The sequence below is a fragment of the Equus przewalskii genome, chromosome 20 (assembly GCF_037783145.1).
Source record: "Equus przewalskii isolate Varuska chromosome 20, EquPr2, whole genome shotgun sequence".
NCBI classification, from domain to species: Eukaryota; Metazoa; Chordata; class Mammalia; order Perissodactyla; family Equidae; genus Equus; species Equus przewalskii.
Window position 1 is genome coordinate 12,199,467 of NC_091850.1, and position 21,787 is coordinate 12,221,253.

Here is a 21,787-nt window from a genome sequence, read left to right on the forward strand (position 1 = left end):
CCCATCAGGTCACTTTCCTAGATATAGAGAATTATACTTAGCTATAGCTACAAAGAGGCGTAGCTATGACGTGGCAGAAACTGAACTTATGCCCCAATATGAGAATCCATTCCACTATATCCTTGGTAAAGGTTTTATTATGCTAACTTAGAACTGTAATGGTATGAGTATGAGGTGGCAGGAGGTACGTGTGTGTGTGTGTGTGTGTGTGTGAGCAATTATAACACAAGGCATGGGGTGTGGATTGTATCTTCCCCAGACTCAAAAGGGAGAAGCAAGTATGGATAATCCTTTAACAATAAGACATAGCACAGAAGTAGGTCCAGAAGCAAATTTTATAGGTGAAATTGAAAATAAAAAAGTTCGTTACTATAGAGTATATACACAGAATAAACACACTTATAGACAGAGTGAATTGAATTGTTCTTTAGGAGAGGAATAACTTTTTTTTTTTAAGAAGAACCAAGAATATATTAGAGAATTCATTCTTCAGTAATGAGCACTGTGGTAGGCAGATAGACGAATAACTTTCGAAGCTTAGTTTCACTTGCTGGTTCATTTGACAAATATTTGTTGAACGTCACTATGTGCCAAGCACTATGCCAACAAAAGTTTATTTGTTTTTTTCCTACTGGAGGATTGCAAAGCTTCCTAACTGGTTTTCCTGCTTCCACTCTTGCCTCCATTCCTACTCCCATCCCAGTCCATCATCAACACATTAACCTCATCTCCTCCACCCTTCCTTTCTCTCACTCCAGTTCAGCAAACACTGGCCTCCCTCTCACGTTCCCTGGATGTGGCAAGCATGTGTCCACCTCAGGTTTTCACATGGGCTGTTAAGTCCATCAGCTTAGAAGGTCCTCCCCCAGGCAGTTACTCCTTTATTTCACTCAGACTGTCTATTCAAATGTCATTTCATCACAGAGACCTTCCCTGGCCACCTGAGCTAACATAGCATCCGCCCCTCCACCACCCTCTCCTCTTTCTTCTTCTACTTTTCTTCCCAGCACTCAAGAACCTCCTGATATACCACATATATTTTTATGTATTATAGTTGGCTTGCTGTCCCTTCCTCTGCTAGGATGTCAGCTTCTGGAAATTTATTTTTTCTACTGCAGTATTCCAGTGACTGGAACAGTGCCTGACATACTAGGAACTCATACGTGTTGAATAAATGAATGAATAAATGGAAATCCTCTATTTTTTTTTTGTGGCATTTATTTTTTAAATGCTGAAATAAAAATATTATTCAAAGGTTTCAATGAAATGGTATGGTTTTATATTTTCTGTATTTTTTTATCCTTTCTTCTTCACTCACACCCCAAAGAACATCATGCCCCTATTAGTGAAAAGAATTAACACAAGTTCGGGGGGAACACTTCCCAAGAAAGTGGTGACAGTACAGACCAATAGCTTTGGAAATCAAGTCACGGAGTTTACAACATTTAAGAACCTCAGCAAACGGACCGTCTTGATGGCTTAAATGCCAATGAACAACTGAACATAGTTGCAGTATAATACAAAAAGCTGAAGACTAATGGAAGCAGTGAGGGACTTGGGTTTCAGCAGAGGTGTTCTTTCAAAACGACCCATCCAACCGGCTGGGAGACCTTTCAGGCAGCAGAAAAACTGAATGTGGCAATCCCCCTGGGCTGTGAAGGCAGGGCTCCCAACCACTCCCTACTCAGCGTGATTGAGAAACACAACTTCCAATCCCACAACATCCTTGATGCCTGGATTGCTCTTTGCTCCACAGCTTGGAATTTCCTGATGTCAGCGATAAATCAGGTGTTGACAGTGACACTCTCAATTCTCAATGTGCTAGTAGTCACCTTATAAAGATGTTCTGAGACTGAGTCAAAGTTTCTATAGGATCTTTTTTTTGGAGGAAGATTAGCCCTGAGCTAACCACTGCTAGTCCTCCTCTTTTTGCTGAGGAAGCCTGGCCCTGAGCTAACATCAAGTCCATCTTCCTCTACTTTATATGTGGGATGCCTACCACAGCATGGCGTGCCAAGCGGTGCCATATCCGCACCCAGGATCTGAACCGGTGAACCCCGGGCCGCCGAGAAGCAGAACGTGTGAACTTAACCGCTGCGCTACCGGGCCGGCCTCTCTACAGGATCTTGATGGCTTCACACTGAAATATGCCAGAGAAGAGTATACACAGAAATTTATTAAAATTGCTACGCTTGGAATGTGGAAATGAATTTTAATGAATTAAATGGGACATAACTGAGAGTTCAGCTTTCCTGGGGGGGTAGTATTCTGATTAAATATAAGCTTCATATGCAATCAATCCCAATTAATACAAACATAATAACAAGCCAAACCATAATCAGAGGGTTGAAAAAGAATTCAAGTGTGTGATTTTATGAAACTCACTCCTTGGAAGGGTCATTTGGATAGATTTATGAAAGGTTTCTATCTTTTTCTTTCCCCACTCCTGAAATGTGTTTGTAAAATAGATTAGGTTCTAGGCTTAGATAAGTACAAATAGGTTTTTCACTTACCTGAATGTCCAGTGGGACAGACACTAGAAAGTCATGCAGAACATGGGGCAATTGTTGGTTGTGCAGCCCGACTTATGCATCACATAATTCTCCTGGTCCCTGCCCACGAAATACCAGCAGTGGCCCTCCTATCTTTTTGAAAACCAGAAAACAATCCCACAAATGTGCAAAATGCTCCCAGAAGGTGGAATCCCTTTATTTGATAACCATTATTGTAGAGGTAGAAGATAAAAAACCATTCTACATACAGATCAGTGCTATCAAGGAAATAAAACAGTGCCAGAGTGGAGGTGGGGGGCAGGGTTTGAGACTTGTCTATACAGGCAGGTTAGGGAACACTTTTCTAGGTTGCCAGCATTTGAACTGAGACTTGAATGATGAAATGGAGACACCCTGCAAAGAGTTGGGGCAAGAATATTCCTGGCAGGAGCACAGCACAAGGGCTGCAAGGTGGGAAAAAACTTAGTATGTTGAAGGAACAGAAAGAAGACTAGCATGACTGGAGCAAGTCCAGAAAAGCAGAAAACACTGGCTTTTTAGGGCACAGAGAGGGTGAAGAATTTCTCCATTGTTTTTATGTGATGCTGAAGCACTGATAGATGACCCACAGCCCAATTTAAACTATAATCGCGAGTACTGTCTTTGTGGCCTCTGATATGCAGAGCATTTGGAGGTATGCCTTTCCAGTAAAAACAATTACCTTGTCTATGGCTCATGATGGACTCTTGGGAAAATGCTCAGGAAGCAGGGCATGACGTTTTGTATGAGATCCCAGTTCCACCACCGTCCCAGGTGGTGGCAGGTCCCAGATCCACAAGGCTTTTAAATTCCTTTTCTCCTTCAGTCTCTTGCGCCCCATTGATATCCCCTGCCAAGGATAAGCAAATCTCTTCTAAGAAGTCCGGAGGTCCCTCCACCCTCCCCCCACCCCCCCAAAAGAAGTTCTGATAAGGATTCACTCATTGGAACACTGGAAGTAAAAATGATCTTTATTGCTTTTTCTGATTACAAAGTAATACATATGTATCATCCCAGGAATTTTTTGGGCTTTCCAAACTGCAGCTAAATACATACCTAAATGAAGGAGGGGGGTTATGTGGATGGGATAAAGCGGGAGTCTGATCCTTTATTTAGCTCTATCTTATTTCGTCCTGTCCTGGGTAGTCTCTGAGGTGACCAGATTTGAACTTTGAACTCGAGTCAGAGGTACAGAGTGGTGACGTCATTTGTCTCTTTGAACAATTGCAAATCATACCTCCAATTCCCAGGGTGAAGTTTCTGAGCCCCAAAAGAACTCAGTCCTATGGCAAAGGGCTAAAATTTTCAGTCAGATACAAAACGTGGAACTGAAATTCGAGGGAAAGACTCCTCTTCCAAAAGAACAGCATAGGAAGCTGAATCCGGGCCCTTTCCCAGCTCGTCATTGTTCTTCCACGCTGCCGACCTCTGTGGCCAACGGCATTTACCTAGTTTTTAAATGTCCCTCCACTTGTAGAGGCTGTCCTCTCGCTCCCGTCACGGCCCACTTCTCACAGTCTTGGCGCACCTCCAGGTTCACGTGCAGATGGAAGGGAGAGGGATTCGTCTATCCGGTGCAGCGGATTTCGGTCTCGGAATTACACGCTTTCCTCGACCCTTTTGCAGAGAAAGCGTGCGAGCGCGGGTCGCGGGGAAGCCCGAGGGCGCACCAGCGGAGGAAGCCCGCACAGCCAGTCCCTGCTCGCCCCAGATGCTTGCGCTCTGCAGGAGAGGTGGGCGGCCCCTGCTCCCGGCGCGGCAGGAGGCAGCGCAGAAGGCTATGCAGGAGGCACGGGCCCCTCCTTCCGCCGCCCAGCCCGCGGGTGGTCCCGCGGCCCCGCCCCGCGGTTCCCGTCACGTGCCGCCGCGCCAGCCAATCAGCGCCCGCAGCGCGCTGGCTCGCGATTCAAACTGAGGCGCCGCCGGCTCGCGGGCATCGGCGCTGGGCGGCCGCGGGCGCCGCGGCGTGCGGCATGGAGCACCGCATCGTGGGGCCCGGGCCGTACCGGGCCACCAAGCTGGTGAGTGAGCGTGCGGGCGGCCCCGCCATGCCCCGGCCGGGGCGTCGACCGCATCCCGGTCCGTCGTCGCTTCTCCCGGGCAGGCCCGGCCTGGGGCTGGAGGCGGGACGTGTTTCAGCGGGGGCGGCGGTTTTCTAGAAGAAGCCCAAAGACAGGCTAACGCGGCTTGGAGCCCAGCCTGTCGGGGGTGGGCGCAGCTTCGATCCCGAGACGATGACTGGGTTCTCGGTATTCACGGCGCCTCCCGACTGGAAGCGCCCGGAAGACCAGGGTGACACCCGCCACCCCGCCCTCTTTGTCCTCGGGAGTCCAGCGCGGCGCCGGGAGGGGAAAGGCCCAGCCCGTGACCGTAGGGCCACCCGCCCCTGTGCCGCTCCCCTCACCGCAGTCCGGCAGGGCGTGTCTCCGGCCTGAGTGTCACCGTTCTTTCTAACGGTGCCCGGAGCAGAGATGGGTGGTCCTGGCCGCGTTTCCGCTCCTGGCGTTTCTGTTTGTGTCAGCACCGACCTGAGTGAGGGGTCGGCCGGCGGGCCGGGACGCGCCTTTGCAGGCCTGGCCGTCCGGATGCTGCCTTTTCTGCTGGGAGGACAGCTTTGGCGTTCTCCGTTCTGAGGCGACTTGATTTCTTTGTGACCTGGAGCAAGCTATTTTAGTGATTTCTGTTTCAAAGGATTAGCATAATGGACTAAGTGGTGACAGTTTGATAATGTCCGTGGCGTGTTTTCAGACGGCTTTCTTGCAAAGCTGAAAGGTAATTTGGGAGGAAGGGACGTCTCTCCTTGGTCTGTCACCACTTCTGGTCACATCTAACTTGGGAATTAGTCTCATTGTTCTTTGCACCCGAACGGATATCCAGGAAAAGACAGAAACAGGTTGGGAGGAGTTCCTGCACTCATCTTTGCAAACAATCTACTATAGACATCCAGATGGTTCATCATTGAAAAATAAATTCAACAGATATAAATTTTGATTTTCCTTTGGGCTAGCCCCTAAAAGTATGGATGGTGGTGGCAGAGAACAAATAGGGTTTTTAAAAAAAAGTATTTTCATGTCTGCTTCTACTTCACAGTTGCCTCTACCATGTGAAACCACCCCGCGTCAAGGCTATTAGTGGGTCCGACTTGAGGGATGACATAGAGATTATACTTTATTAGGGACTTTCAAAAACTTTCCTTTACTCTGTGGAGGGGGAATCCCACCTCTCCCTCCGAGTTTATTCATAGCACTGATGCAAGGGAAACAGAAAGGCTGTGGATATTGGAGTAACTAGTTCTCATTCTTCTTGCTTTAGACTTAGAAATAAATTACATTGTAATTGGAACTGTTTTTTAATCTTATATTCTCAGAATTGTATGAAGTACCACTTTTTTCTTTCTTTTTTTTGGTGAGGAAGATTGGCCCTGAGCTAACACCTTTTGGCAATCTTCCTCTTTTTTTCCTCCCCAAAGCCCCAGTACATAGTTGTGTATCCTAGTTGCAGGTCATTCTAGTTCTTCTTTGTGGGATGCCGCCACAGCGTGGCCTGATGAGCAGTGTGTAAGTCTGTACCCAGGATCCAAACCCCAGAACCCTGGGCCGCTGAAGTGGAGCGTGCGAACTTAACCACTCAGCCACGGAGCTGGCCCCAGAAGTACCACTTTTCATAGATGCAGAGTGCCTCTGTATAAGACACTGCTTGATTCTGAGTCACATTAACATGTTATCAGAGGAATTTATAAAGAAAAGTGCTCTCTGTTTGCCAAAAGTCTTCAGTCCCCAAGAAGTGATATTCCAGCCAAGTTTGGCCAAGACTGATCAAGTTAAGCAGAAAATTAAATTACGTGACTAATAATGGAAACACCTCAATTTCATGAGAATTTCCTAGGTAGTCAATTCAGTTCTCACCTTTATTCTACTTGAGAAACTTGATCTTAAATTGATTTTGAGAACACAGAAAACAGTAGCTTTTGTTTTGTGAGGAAGATTGTCCCTGAGCTAACATCTGTGCAGTCTTCCTTTATTTTGTATGTGGGATGCCGCCATAGCATGGCTTGATGAGTGGTGTGTAGGTCCACGCCCAACATCTGAACCCACAAACCCTGTGGCCAGGCTGTGGAAGTGGGGCACAGGAACTTAACCACTACGGCCTTAGTATTTTTTTTTTTTTTTTTGAGGAAGATTAGCCCTGAGCTAACATCTGCCGCCAATCCTCCTCTTTTTGCTGGGGAAGGCTGGTCCTGAGCTAACATCTGTGCCCATCTTCCTCTACTTTATATATGGGACGCCCACCACAGCATGGCTTGACAAGCAGTGCTTAGGTCCACACCCAGGATCCGAACTGGTGAACCCCAGGCAGCCAAAGCAGAATGGGTGCACTTAACCGCTGCGCCACTGCGCGGGTCCCAGTATTTTTTTTTTAAGTGAGACTTCCTAATTCATTAGTGATGTCGGTCCTCATTACAGGTGCTTTTCCTCCATTGTAAAATCTGTAAATGTTTCCCAGAGCGTAATCATTCAGTTGTGCCTTCAAGCTTTTGGCAGGTAAATCATGAGGTTTGTGACTAGTCCTCTTTGTCCTTATCTGCCCCAGCTCACCTTCCCTCCCCTCACTGCCTGATGACTATTTTCCCTTCTCCCAGCATCACTCTTGACCTAATCTTCAGGAACAGCTTGGGGGAATCTTCAGGAAAAGTTGGAGTACAAAGAGTGGGCTTTTACTTCTTCCTTTCATGCCTCACTATAATTTCTCAAACTGTGTACAGCTTCATAGTCTGAGTGCCAAAGTCTTATTTGAAAATAACGTTTTATAGGCTAGGTAAATTTTTGTGCCAAAAATCAAATGACAGACCCTATAAGTCAATTCATGATGAATACGGGAGCTGAGTAGCAATTTATTCATCTTTCCTGAAATAGCTTTCATTTTTGTAACCCATATATAGTTTCTTATTTTAAAAGAAATAACGAGGAGAAAGAAAATTGCTTTTTCTGAAAACTGCTTAAATCTATTAATTCTTTCTTTGAACTTAATTCTCAGTTATCTATATCATCTGATGCAACTGGTGAACTCTAAGAGACTTACAGCTGTCATTGAATTTGAACGCTCGAATGGACTCTAAAGATTATCTGGTCCAGTCCCCTCATTTTATTGAAGCCTAAAGGGATGAACTGACTTGATCAAGTTCACACTGCTAGTATGTGGCAAGTACAACTGGATCTAGAATTTGATTGTCTCCAAACTCCCTGGCCAGGTGCTAGATTATTATAGCACCACTATCATAGTATTTTTGGTACTAAAAAGGAAGGAAATGGAATAAATATTCTGGAGAAAAGAACAGGAAGCACATTTCAACATTCATTGTTGTATTTTGTAGTTTGGTTCATGATGGTTAAGCAAAAACGGTTGTGTTGTGTAACTAGGGGTCTGAATGAATCTGTCTTCTTCCCTTTGCTATAAAGATTATCTCTTTAAAGGTAATATGTCATGGAAAAATTTTCAAGCTCTCTCTTGTTCTTTATTGACAGAGGATTTTTTTTTTCTAAATGTGACTAAGAATGGTGAATCATTTTAAAGAAAACTGAATTCTTTTTCGGCAGAGTAACCAAATTACCATCTAATTATATTTAGAAATAAGTGGGAGCAGACACCATGGTCCTCATTTAGGTTTTGAAAATCTAAAGTGTTTCATGGACTGAGTAAATATAATTCATACTGGCAAATGCCATTAAAAAAATCAAAATAAATAAATTCAAAATTCTTTTTATAGTTTCTGTTTTTTGTTTTTGTTTTTGAGGAAGATTAGCCCTGACCTAACTGCTGCCAATCCTCCTCGAGCTAACCTCGGTGCCCATCTTCCTCCACTTTATATCTGGGACGCCTACCACAGCATGGCATGCCAAGTGGTGCCATGTCTGCACCTGGGATCCAAACCGGTGAACGTGCGAACTTAGCCACGGTGCCACCATGCAGGGCCCTATAGTTTCTGGTTTTTTTTAGATTTTTGTTATTTTTTTCCTTTTTCTCCCCAAAGCCCCCCTGGTACATAGTTGTATATTCTTCGTTGTGGGTCCTTCTAGTTGTGGCATGTGGGACGCTGCCTCAGCGTGGTTTGATGAGCAGTGCCATGTCCGCGCCCAGGATTCGAACCAACGAAACACTGGGCCGCCTGCAGCGGAGCGCGCGAACTTAACCACTCGGCCACGGGGTCAGCCCCTATAGTTTCTGTTTTTAAAGAGAGATATGAGCCTTTGATAAAGATGTCTTTTAGGATGTTTCTACTGTGAAATGAAAGCCAGCTGTCAACAGAACAGCTGAAAATCCAATCAGAATCCTAATAGACTTTCTTTTTTTCTGTGTGGGGCATGCATTGAGGTAAAAGCTCATACAGTAGAGTAAAATTGTGAGAATTCAAAAACTCTTTTAAAAAGAGGACTACAGGTGGCCTTGATCTCCCAGAGATTTAACATTAGTATTGATGACTAGTCACAGTGGTATAGTATTGACAGGAATATAGAGATAGCTCAGTGGGATAGAGAAGAGAGTTCAGAAACAGAATCCAGAAAGGTAATATGCAAGGTAACCTAATATGTCAATTCAGGGAGAAAAGGATGGCATACTTGGCTCTCCATTTGGCAGAAAATTAAGAAAATTAAGTTGGAGATCTCCTCCCTCCCACCATAAATTCTCTTAATTAAGAGAATAAACCCTGAAGCTGTAAAGAAAAAAAGATATATTTGTTTCCTTAAAACATCATCAACAATAAAACCTTCTTATATATGGCTGGAGACCACATAAACACATTCATAAGCCAGGAGAAAAAACATTTCTAGAATATTTGGAAAAGAATTAGTCTTCCACATTTCTTCATTCAATACGTATTTATTAAACACGTGTACTGTATGTCAGACATTGTCTTTGGTTGTGAGGATACTGAACTCAGCAAAGAGACTAACTTTCCTGACTTCTGTGCACTTAGGTTTAAATTCTAGATTTAAGCAGCTCTTAAAATTGGTTAAAAAAGAAAGAGAGACAAACCAATAGAAATATGGCAAGTCTCAGACTAAGAAATGCAAATGACTAAAGATGGAGATAGGAAAATGCGAACACAACATAGAGATATCATTTCTTGTACATAGATTGGCAGAAGTGAGAAGAATAATAATAGCTGGTTATGGCTGGAGATAAGGCAGTAGGCTCATAAGTTGTTGGTGGGAGTGTGAATTGCTAAATTGATTTAAAATGTTGATACTCTTTAGAAATCTGGTCTATCAAAACTAAATAAATGGGGTTTGGCCTGGTGGCGCAGCGGTTAAGTTCGCACGTTCTGCTTCTCGGTGGCCTGAGGTTCACCGGTTCAAATCCTGGGTGCGGACATGGCACCGCTTGGCATGCCATGCATTCGTAAGAATGGGCTAGATCTATGGGTATTAACACAGAAAGATATCCGTGGTATGTTAAATGTAAAAGCCAGTTGTAAATTATGTGTACAATATGATTGATCTCGTTTCTTACAGAAGGAAGCAAACAACAAAAAGAATAATAAATCACGCACATACATACAAAGGGAAAAATTCTATATCTGTGTGTATATGTTTGATAGGTATGTGGGATTGGAGAGAGGGCAGACTCCTGTGTGTACTTCTGCATGTAATTTGTTACAGTGTGTGTTATTTCTTCAGTAATTAAAATGACAAGTAGAGGATCTGCTAATCAGCCTGAGTCAATTAACAGACATATTCATTTTTATTTTGAAATATAGGGTCCCAGAGAGCCATGTCTTTGTTATATTTATGTAATTCATAAAGTACTTGCATTAAGTAAGTTTAGGTGATAATGATTGTGGTAATTCAATCAACATAAAATAAGTGAAAATCTTTATTAATCCTTCTTTCCTTTCTACCTCCCAATATACCCGATCAGGATCAAAATGAAAGCTAGGTGTCAGGGGAGAATTAAAAACAAACTATTAAAAATGCCTGGAAATTGTTTAAACCTATGTTAATGTTCATAGGTACTTGGCATAATGAAATGATCTCTTAAGGAGGAGACCGTAGAACAAGATTCCAGATCTTATTCCGAGACTAAGTACCTGAGTGACAGCTGCCAATTTACATGTCCTCCTTGGGTCTTTATTTTACCCTAGAGTTTCTTTCCAGCTCTAGAATAGATTGAACCCCACAATCTGTGTTAAGAGATTATCCTGGAAATTTTATATGTTGCCCTTATGTTTGAGGAACACTTTATCTTTTTTTTTGGTTGAGGAAGTTGGCCTTGGGCTGACATCCATTGCCAGTCTTCCTCCTTTTGCTTGAGGAAGATTGTCGCTGAGCTAACATCCATGCCAATCTTCCTCTTCTTTTGACTGTGGGACACAACCACAGCATGGCTCGAGGAACGGTGTGTTGGTCTGTGTCCCAGATCTGAACTTGTGAACCCCAGGCCACCAAAGTGAAGTGTGCGAACTTAACCACTACGGCACCAGGCTGGCCCCCTGAGGAACGCTTTATCTTTTACAAAGGGCTTAGGTAGCCATGATCTCATTTGACCTCACAATAACCTGATGAGGTAGGTGGGCAGATAGTGAAGTCAAATCACTGTTCACGAACTCTTGATGGGCTCTTTTTCTATAATTCGTTGTTTAGTTCTAGCCATTTCCTCTGGTTATGTACAGTCCCTCTTTCATCCACTCACTTCCCTCTCCTCTCTCTTCCACATTCAATTTGCCACCACAGTCAGCCAATTCGTATTTATCAACTTTCAGGTTGGTAATGTAAAATTGTGATTGCTCTTAAGGTGACTTTAATATATGGGCATGTGGTGTGTCTATATGTGTGTGTTTTGTTTTAAGCTTTTTATTAAGCATAATGTGTGCAGAAAAGTGCACAAATTATAAAAGTAAAATTCAGTGAATTTTCACAAAGTGAGCACCCCATGTAACCAATACCCGGATCAAGGAATATAACATGACCAGCACCTCAGAAGTCTCCCCCCCCCACCCTCTACTGCCATATAAATTAACACTCTTAAGATTTCTCATACCATGGATTAATTTTGCTTGCTTTTTAACTTTATGTAAATAGAATTACATAGTATTTACTTTTCATATCTGGCTTTCTTATATCAATATTACAGTTTATCTTTGTCATTCATATATGTTATTGCATGTAGTAGTAGTTCATTCATTTTCATTGCTGTACAGCATTCCATTGCATGAACAAATCACAATTACGGTTCTTATATTGATGGACATTTGAGTTGTTTTTGCCTATTAAGAAAAATGCTACTATGACCAGTGTGTTTTGTGGTGAACATACATATGCGTTTCTGTTGGATATACACTTAGGAATCGAATTGCTGGATTATAAGGTGTGCATATATTTAGCTTTTGTAGATACTGCCAACCTGTTTTCCAAAGTGGTTATACTGATTTACATTCCTTCCATCAGTGTATGAGATTTCTAGTTGCTCCATATTCTCACCAACACTTAGTGTTGCTCACTTTTTCATTTTAGCCATTCTGTAGGTATGCGGTGGTATTGCCTTGTGGATTTCTTTTGTGTTTCACTGATAATTAATGAGGTTGAACATCCTTGTCTAGGTTATGGTAAATTTGGAGATCCTTTTATATGAAGTGCCTGTGTACGTCTTTTTCCATTTTTCTTTTGGAGTATCTGTCTTTTTTTTCCTTGATTTGAATTTTTTGTTTTGTTTTATTTTTGAAATTCTGGTTCTATGTTATCTTATTCTGTGGCTTGCCTTGTTTCTGTGTGTGTTTTTAAGAAGCTAAAAAAGCCTTTAAATTCTGGACCAACTAGAGCTGGAGCAGAGCTTATAACAGTGTCAAAAAAAGTAGAAAGGTTAATATAAATAAGGCAAAAAGATATTTGAATTTGGCCAGGAGGAAGACATGATTGAGAGTCAGAGTGGAATTAAATTGCCTGAAGTTAGAAGGTGGTTAAAAAAAAAAGTGAAAGACCAATTAAGCATTTATTATTGAATACCTACTGTGTATTTTGCACTGAACTACATGTCCAGGCTGCATGCTTGCAACACCCTACTTTGGCCCTTTAAGCACCTGGTGTTGTATACTCAGAAATTATGACTGTGGCTGAGAAAGTTAGCTCTCAAACACAGAAGAGAAACGGGACAATAGTTGCAGAGGTGGTTGGGCAGTAGGGAGTATGCAGAGAAGCCTGGAAGAAAAGGCCTGATCTGAAGGGAAAACAAGGCACCAGTGTTGGGCAAAATAAAAAGAATATGCTGAGATTAGAAGAACTATAGTTGAAAGCAGAAGATGAATTGAAATCTGATTTCAATAGAAACGGAGGTGAAAAATAAAAGATTCAGGGTTTATGAAGAGATATACTTGAAGGAGAAGAGAGAATGGTTATGAGAGTAAGACTGTGAGATTTCAGGACTTTTAGGAGGGCTGGTGGGAAGCTAGGGTCCTAAAAAGATGTTGGAGTAATTTTGTAGGAAGAACACCATATGTGAACATTTCCTTTAATAATGGGATGGCTGATGAAGATGTGGATGTCTAGATTTTTTTTTTAATAGGAAAATCTGCAGAACTTTTAAAGATGCTTTGACATCAGGCACTATATCTTGTACATCTCTCTTTTCCTCTCCCCATACAATACCTTTCATGTACTAAACAGTAAATATTTGCTGAATGAGGTAAAGTCATATTAAGCAGAGCTTCAAGAAGTGAATTATGCATATTGGGTTCAGTTTTACCATTGTTTTTGATCATATGTTTCTCATTAATGTAAAAGTCCTTTAAGTTCACATAATAGGACAACTTGATGGCAATATCTTCAGTAAATATTTATTGAATGAGTAAATGCATTTTTAAAAGTTACTTTTTCTTTAGAGTGTGAAGGTTGTAAATAAAAAAATTTTAAGCCTCCTTCTGTTATTCAGGTTTTAAATGGAAAAATTGCATTTATTGTCTTAAATATCTGGGATGTAATAAACTTTAAAAAAATCCCTTGATTGGGCCCAGCTCCATGGCCGAGTGGTTAAGTTCGCATGCTCCGCTTGGGTGGCCCAGGGTTTCACCAGTTTGGATCCTGGGCGTGGACATGGCACCACTCATCAGGCCAAGCTGAGGCGGCGTCCCATATACCACAACTCGAAGGACCTACAACTAAAATATACAACTATGTACTGGGGGGATTTGGGGAGAAAAAGCAGGAAAAGAAAAAAAAGATTAGCAACAGTTGTTAGCTCAGGTGTCTATCTTTAAAAAAAAAGATCCCTTGATTACTAAATGCCTTTCTTTCTTTCTTCCCCTAGTGGAATGAAACAGTTGAGCTTTTTCGTGCTAGGATGCCATTACGGAAACATCGCTGTCGTTTCAAAAGTTATGAACATTGCTTCACGGCGGCCGAAGCTGTGGACTGGCTACATGAGCTGCTGAGGTGCAGTCAAAACTTTGGCCCTGAAGTGACTCGCAAACAAACGGTCCAGCTGCTAAAAAAATTCCTAAAGAATCATGTTATTGAAGACATCAAGGGAAAATGGGGCCAGGAAGATTTTGAAGACAACCGACACTTGTACAGGTAACGACAAGTCAACCCTGCAGGGGAGAAAGGAGGCCGGGAGGATGGTGGGTCTGGTCAGTCTGTTAAAGCTTCCTCACGTGGAAGAATTTACCTTGTCCTTTGGAGTGATGTGTTACGTGTGATTTATTGAGTGGAAAATTGAATGTCTCGTGACAGTAAGACCGATTGTAACGGTTCCTGGCTCCATAGAGCACCCCACAGCAGTCTCTTGTTGCAGTGAGTTTCAGTAAGGAAATCTTTTCATGCCTTTTGCACACCTGGGAGGAAGGCTACAATAGCTTAATACCCTTAGAGAATCTGAAAGGGTGAAACAGGAGCTCTGGGTCGATCGAGCCTTTCTGAGCAATGAGAAGGTGTGTGTTCAGGGGCATGGTGGGTCTGATCTTTTTTTTTTTTCCTTAAAGATTGGCACCTGGGCTAACAACTGTTGCCAATCTTTTTTTTTTTCTGCTTTATTTCCCCAAACCCCTCCATACACAGTTGTATATCTTAGTTGCACGTCCTTCTAGTTGAGGGATGTGGGACGCCGCCTCAATGTGGCCTGATGACTGGTACCATGTCTGCGCCCAGGACCCGAACCCTGGGCCGCCGCAGCGGAGCGCTCAAACTTAACCACTCGGCCACGGAGCCGGCCCCTGGGTCTGATCTTTAGGCAGAGCTCAGGGCCTGTACAAAGAGTTGTACTACAATTCCCCGAGGTCTCAGATTGACCCTGGCGATGCATGTCTGCTTTCCCCAAACATTTTTATTCATGTTTCCGTCTTTTTATGACTGGACACTTACCACCGGATAATCTGAGGAAAATGGGTGTTTCTTTGCTTGCACTTCCCTTCTCACTGCACACTAGGCTTCTTTATTCCTGGAGATGGAGGGAACCTACCTAAGATGCAGGGAATGGAAGAAGACTGAAGAGGAGTGAAGACACACAGTGCAGAAAGGAGGAACTGTTGAGTTATCTACAGAGAGGCCCACCAAAGTGCTGAGAACCTGAGAGAGCTTCTAAGGAGATGGAGAACGTGGACCTGTAATATTTGTTTTTTCTTCCTCCAACAGAAAGATAAAGAATGCTCTTACAACACATTTAGTGAGGGCATTTTAGGGCCACTGGGACCCATGGCTTTGAGCAGAGAAAACCTGACCGTTTCCTACTGGAACCATTTCTTTGGTTTCTTCCTGGACTCGCTGCTGAGAGAGGCTGCAGAGCAGTGTAAGCGTGGTCACCAAGGCTGAGAACAGACATTGCTGTACGTTTAGAATCTAACTTCTTCTCAGAGTTTCATCAGCAGTCTCCAGCTTCTAGATATCAAGATTATCATCTGGGCAATTAGTTATCTCTCCAATTGACAGTTATTTCTGGTTTGCTGATCCAACATTTTTTTTTTTTTTGAGGAAGATTAGCCCTGAGCTAACATATACTGCCAATCCTCCTCTTTTTGCTGAGGAAGACTGGCCGTGAGCTAACGTCTATGCCCATCTTCCTCTACTTTGTATGTGGGATGCCTACCACAGTATGGCTTGCCAAGCAGTGTCATCTCTGCTCCTGGGATCCGAACCGGTGAACCCTGGGCCGCTGAAGTGGAACGTGTGAACGTAACCACTGCACCACTGGGCCGGCCCCTGATCCAACTTTTAATTAGGATCTTGGGTGATTTTAGCTTATTCTGAGACCATAGTGCTTGTTAGCACTCTATGGTTAGGTTGGAAACTCTAGCCCTGGTTCCACATGCCCCACTCATTGGGGATTCTTTTTTTTTTCCCTTTTTCTCCCCAAGTCCCCCCAGTACACAGTTGTATATTTTCAGTTGTGGTCCTAGTTGTGGCACGTGGGATGCTGCCTCAGCATGGCCTGATGAGTGGTGCCATGTCCGTGCCCAGGATTTGAACTGTTGATACCCTGGGTCGCCGAAGCAGAGCTCTGAACTTAACCACTCGGCCATGGGGCCGGCCCCTCATTGGGGATTCTTAAGTGATTCTTTCTCTTGGGAAACTCTAATTGCTTGTACCCCATCAAGGTTTAGCTAGAACACTTCTAAAAGATTCTCTGGATGAGTAATTTCCAATCTGTTCTATTGTGACCTTAAATTGGGTACCAACCATTGAGTTCCCATGAGGCTTTAAGAGTCCTCAGGAGAGTGAAATAGGAGCTGAGCACCCAGCACTGACTGTTAGAGCATGTTTCACTTCAATATGAAGACTAAATCATGTTTGTTGCCAGTGCCGTCAAATCACTTCTGACTCCTAGTGACCCTGTGTACAGCAGAGCCTTCCAGTGCCATATCAAACAGCACTCCACTGCTATTCATAGAGTTTTCATGGCCAATTTTTTTGGAAGTGGGAGGCCAGGTCCTTCTTTCTAGTCTGTCTAGTCTGGAAGCTCCGCTGGAACCTGTCCACTATGGGTGACTGTGCTGGTATTTGAAATACTGGTGGCATAGTTTTCAGCATCACAGCAACATGTAGCCATCACGGTATGACATCTGATAGATGGGTGGTGTGGTTCTCTGACAGGGAACTGAACTCGGAGGCAGTGGTGAGAGTTCTCAATCTTCACCACTAGACCACCAGGGCTGGCTATGTAATTGTGCAGCTCCCTTTAAAACGTAGAGTGCACAGACAGACTAAATTCATCCGTTAAATAATGATTTTTTTCCACCAGTTTCTCTTATAGAATACTTGTGAGTCATAACAAGAGCAGTATTTTCTTTCATTGTTTATCACCCGAAAACTCAGCTTTCCATTTTCCTGAGTGGAAGTTCTGTAAGTTAACCACTGATGTATGCCAACTTCTCAGATTTAATTTGGGATCGAATCTATGTAGACATGTAAATCATATGTTAAGGGGGTTGTGCCTTGAATGGAGAGTGAGCTGATGAGTGTGGATGCAGCTATTGCACGCATGCAGCTACTGGGGCTGGTGCCCAGGGTCCTCACGGCTGCAGCCCAGTGCTCTGGGGGAGAGTGGGGGCTGGCTGCTTTTCATAGCTGGATACTGCCAGATGATAAAGAAAGCAGACGAGGGAGATTCGCGGCTGGAGGCAGGTTAGATTTGAGTATAGATAAGAGTCAATAAGGTGCACAAGTTTAGGAACATGCTTTTATTTATTTTATTTATTTATTTTTCTTCTTCTCCCCAAAGCCCCCCAGTAGATAGTTGTATGTTGTAGTTGTGGTCCTTCTGGTTGTGCTATGTGGGAGGCTGCCTCAGCATGGCTTGATGAGTGGTGCTAGGTCTGTGCCCAGGATCTGAACCAGCAAAACCCCCAGCCACCGAGGCGGAGCACGCAAACTTAACCACTCAGCCACGGGTCTGGTCCCCAGAGCATGCTTTTAAATATCAAGTTTTATGGAAGAGGAACTTTTATAAGTAGTATCAAGAAGTATCAAGACCTCTTGCTGGGAAGAAAGGAACTAACATTCTAAAGCACCTGTGGTGTGCCAGATACATCACATAATCATCCTTTAACTCAACACTTGTTTATGTAGTGGTATTATCCTAATTTTAAAGGTTAGGAAATTAATAAGGCCAAAGTTACTAACTTCTCCAGAGTCACTCAGCTAGTAGTAGAGTTCAGGATTTGAATTAAGGTCTCTCTCTCTGAAGCCTGTGCTCTGTGGTACACTAGACTGCCTCCATTTCCACAGCATGAGGTTGACTTAGCCTATTAAATAAATCAATGAGTGAATGAGTAAACACACAGAATAATAAATGAGAAACATTTGGTGTAGCAACACAGAATTCCAGTAATGTATTAAGTACTATGTAATACATATTAAATGATCAGCTGTCTTCTTCAGGAAGTTCTCAAGTAGAGAAGGTAAGGTAAACATAATCAGCCTCTATACTTACATAAATATAGCAGGGGATAGGTGGTTTCCTGGGTCTGTGAGTTAGAGAAAGGCTTAGTTAGAGAAAGCTACACGAAATACAAAGGCTCTTACGGTATTTTTTAAAGACAGAAATTATCTATATCTATATCTATATATATATACACACACACACACACACACACAGATACATGCACACGTTAGAGAATTTTATAACAGAAATGATGAGTTAAGCTTTTATTTTGGAATGTGTCAAGTCTTATTTCTAGTTTAAAAAAATGTATGTCATATTTGTTCTGTGACTGTGTTTACATTTGTTACCCGTGAGTTTTTTTCCTCAAGAATCAAAAAGTTAAGTATAGAAAATAGAAGAAAATAGTGAATTCTAGTGTGTAAGAAAGGAAAGCAGGATCCTAATCTCTGAATGTTCATAATTACCAGGGCGACAGTGCCGAGAATTGACAGAGCTATCTACTGAACCGCTTCTTTCCTGCTACAAATAGCGATGACTAGAAAGAGTTCTGGATTTGCTGCTACTGAAGACAATTTTAGATTTCACCAAAAGGTCCTCATAGTTGAGCCAGGTGCTGTCATGGGTGTGTGACAAAGCTTCGTGGCCCTAGACTTCTGACAAGGAGAATTGGTCACACTACCTTGTAGTTTTATAAGAAATTTCAGTTTATGAAGCAGCTTCCCTTCCATGATCTCATTTGATTTTCGTGACAGCTGTGAGGTGGACAGGGTGGATATTTCGTCCTCGGGGAACCAGACGTTTTTCTCTTGGAAGCATCTAAACAAAACACCGGGCATGTTGTAGTTAAAGAAATTCATACTGATCATTGACTCTGCCCGTATTTGTATGAAAACAGTTATGTAGATTATTTAAACCTAACGTAATGGGTCATATAAAAATAGAAGCGTGTTATGATAATTGCTTGTTTGGGACTATTTAGTGAGGAAGTGTGTGGCCTGCGGTCGATCTTCAGCAGGATGAGGTACCCTGGCCTGGAGCCTGCACCTGGCTCTTGACCCGCTCCTGTTGCTGACGCTGTCTCTGGCGGGTTGCTGTACCCGTGGAGCTGTTCAGGTGCACGGAGGACTTCACTGGCTCAGGTGTCCTGGTTGCCACCCAACGTGTAGGGAGCCATTTTCCTTCATTCTCCTGCCTCCCCCTGTTCCTTTTTTTCTTTCTTCTTTGTTTCTACATCTTTATGTGTGTCACTGTCATGTTCCCACTTCTTTTTCCTTTTCCTTTTCTCCTACTTCGCTTTTCATTTTCTTCCTGTTTTTTCTCTTTATATTTGCTTTTTTTCTGGCTTATTTCGAAAATACTGATTTTTATCTGAACCTAAAATTTGTTCTGTAGATATTGTCAGCTTTATTGAATAATGTTACTTTCACAGTTCTTAATTTAAAAACAGAGGACTCATGCTACCTGTTTTTCCGACTTACTCCATAAAGCCACAGTAATGAAGACCATAGTGTTGGTGCAAGGATAGACACTTACATCAGTTGAACAGAATAGAGTCCAGAAACACACACATATGGCCAGTTGATTTTTGACAAGGGCGTAAAAGCAATTTAAAGGAAAAAGATGTCTTTTTGGCAAATGGTGTTGGAGTAATTAATTGGCCATCTATGTGTCTATATGTGAAAAACTGAATCTCATTCTAGACCTCATACTTTATGCAAAAATTAATTCAAAGTAAATCATAGGTTTAAGTGTAAAACTATAAAAAGTTTGGAAAAACAGGAGAAAATCTTTATGCTGTGGGGTTAGGCAAAGAGTTGTTAGATTTGACACCAAAAACTTGACTCAAAAAGCAAAAACTTGGTGGGGCCCGGCCTGGTGGCATAGTGGTTAAGATTGTGTGCTCTGCTTCGGCAGCCAGGGGTTTACTGATTTGGATCCCAGGTGCAGAGATAAACACTGCCCATCAAGCTGTGCCGTGATGGCGTCCCATATATAAAATAGAGGAAGACTGGCATGGATGTTAGCTCAGGGACAGTCGTCTTCAAGCAAAAAGAGGAAGATTGGCAACAGATGTTAGCTTAGGGCCAATCTTCCTCACAAAACAAAAAAAAAAAAGAAAAGAAAAAACATGGTAACTTGAACTTTATCAAAATTACAATCTTTTACTCTGTGAAACGTTTAGTGTGAAAGACACTACTAAGAGGATGAGAAGACAAGCTACAGATGGGGAGAAAATATTTGCAAGCTGTATATATGACAGTGGACTGGTATATTTAATATTTATAATATTATATATTATATCAGATAATATATATATTAATATTTACATATTAAGAATATATAAAGAGCTCACAAAACTCAACAGCAAGAAAACAACCCAATTAAAAAATGAACAGAAAGAGCCAGCCCAGTGGTGTAGCAGTTAAGTTCACGTGCTCTGCTTTGGTGACCTGGGGTTCGCAGGTTTGGATCCTGGGCGTGGACCTATACACTGCTCCTGAATCCATCCTGTGGTGGTGTTCCACATACAAAATAGAGGAATACTGGCACAGATGTTAGCTCAGTGACAGTCTTCCTCAAGCAAAAAGAGGAAGATTGACAACGGATGTTAGCTCAGGGCCAATTTTCCTCACCACCACGACCACCGCCACCAACAAAAAGAACAGAAGGCTTGAATAGACGCTTCAGCAAAGATACACAGATAGCAAACAAGCACTTGAAAAGATGTTTAACATTATTAGCGTTAGGAAAAAGCAAATTAAAACCATGATGTGATACCACTACATATCTCTTAGAAGGGCTAAAATAAAAGTACAATATCAAGAGCTAGTGAGGATGTGGAGCGATTGGAAATCTCATCCATTGCTAGTGGGGAGCCTAGGTTGGTAGTCACTTTGGAAACAGTTTGGTAGTTTTTGGTTTTTGGGGGCTGTTGTTTTTTTTTTTTTGAGTAAGATTAGCCCTGAGCAAACTACTGCCAATCCTCTTTTTGCTGAGGAAGACTGGCCCTGAACTAACATCCATGCCCATCTTCCTCTACTTTATATGTGGGATGCCAGCCACAGCATGGCTTTTGCCAAGTGGTGCCATGTCCACACCCGGGATCCAAACCGGCAAACCCTAGGCCACTGAGAAGCGGAAAGTGCGAACTTAACTGCTGCACCACCGGGCTGGCCCCTGGGCTGTTTTTTTAAAGTTAAACATACCTACCTTATGACTCAGCATTTCTGCTCCTAAGCATTTACCATAGAGAAATGAAAACTTAGGTTTGCACAGAAACTTGCACATGAATATATATATATTTCTTTTGGTGAGATTAGTCCTGAGCTAACGTCTGTGCCAATCTTCCTCTATTTTTTGTATGTGGGACACCTCCACAGCATGGCTGATGAGTGGAGTAGGTCTGCACCCAGGATCTGAGCCTGCAAACCCAGGCTGCCGAAGCGGAGCACGCAGAACTTTAACCACTTGGCTGTGAGGCCAGCCCCTGTATGTGAATATTTATAGCAGCTCTATTAATAATTGCCAATAGTTGAGAACAACCCATATTTTCTCTGATGGGTGAATAGAGAATGTACACCAAGAAAAAAAAATCAGTTTTACTATGTGCTGATAACATTTTTTTAATGCTGGACATTTGAAAGTCTCTATTTGTACCCCTAATGGAAAAAAACCGAATTTACATTGGTTTGCAGTATATGGTTCTTTAGTCGTTTTCTGTAGTTCTGGGAAAAATTCATTACTACCATATAGATCTTTTGGAGCGAATGGTTAGGAACTTCTTTGACTTAATGGACTATTGGCTTCCTCTAGTGGACATCTTTTGTTTTTATAGTAAAGCTCCAAATCGTGAGTGATTTTGTTTTTCTTCATTTCATCAGGTCCTGGGATAT

At 42.6% G+C, this 21,787-nt stretch overlaps 1 protein-coding gene across 1 annotated transcript in view; it reads left to right on the forward strand.

Moving 5' to 3' along the window:
- Positions 1–4,081: 4,081 nt before the first annotated feature.
- The window catches only part of DEPDC1B (DEP domain containing 1B), an 89,805-nt gene continuing 72,099 nt past the window's right edge, over positions 4,082–21,787 (forward strand). The window contains exons 1-2 of the mRNA XM_070587529.1: positions 4,082–4,552; positions 13,827–14,092. Coding sequence (XP_070443630.1) covers positions 4,505–4,552; positions 13,827–14,092 — 314 coding nt within the window. The 5' untranslated portion in view covers positions 4,082–4,504. The remainder of the gene's footprint in view (positions 4,553–13,826; positions 14,093–21,787) is intronic.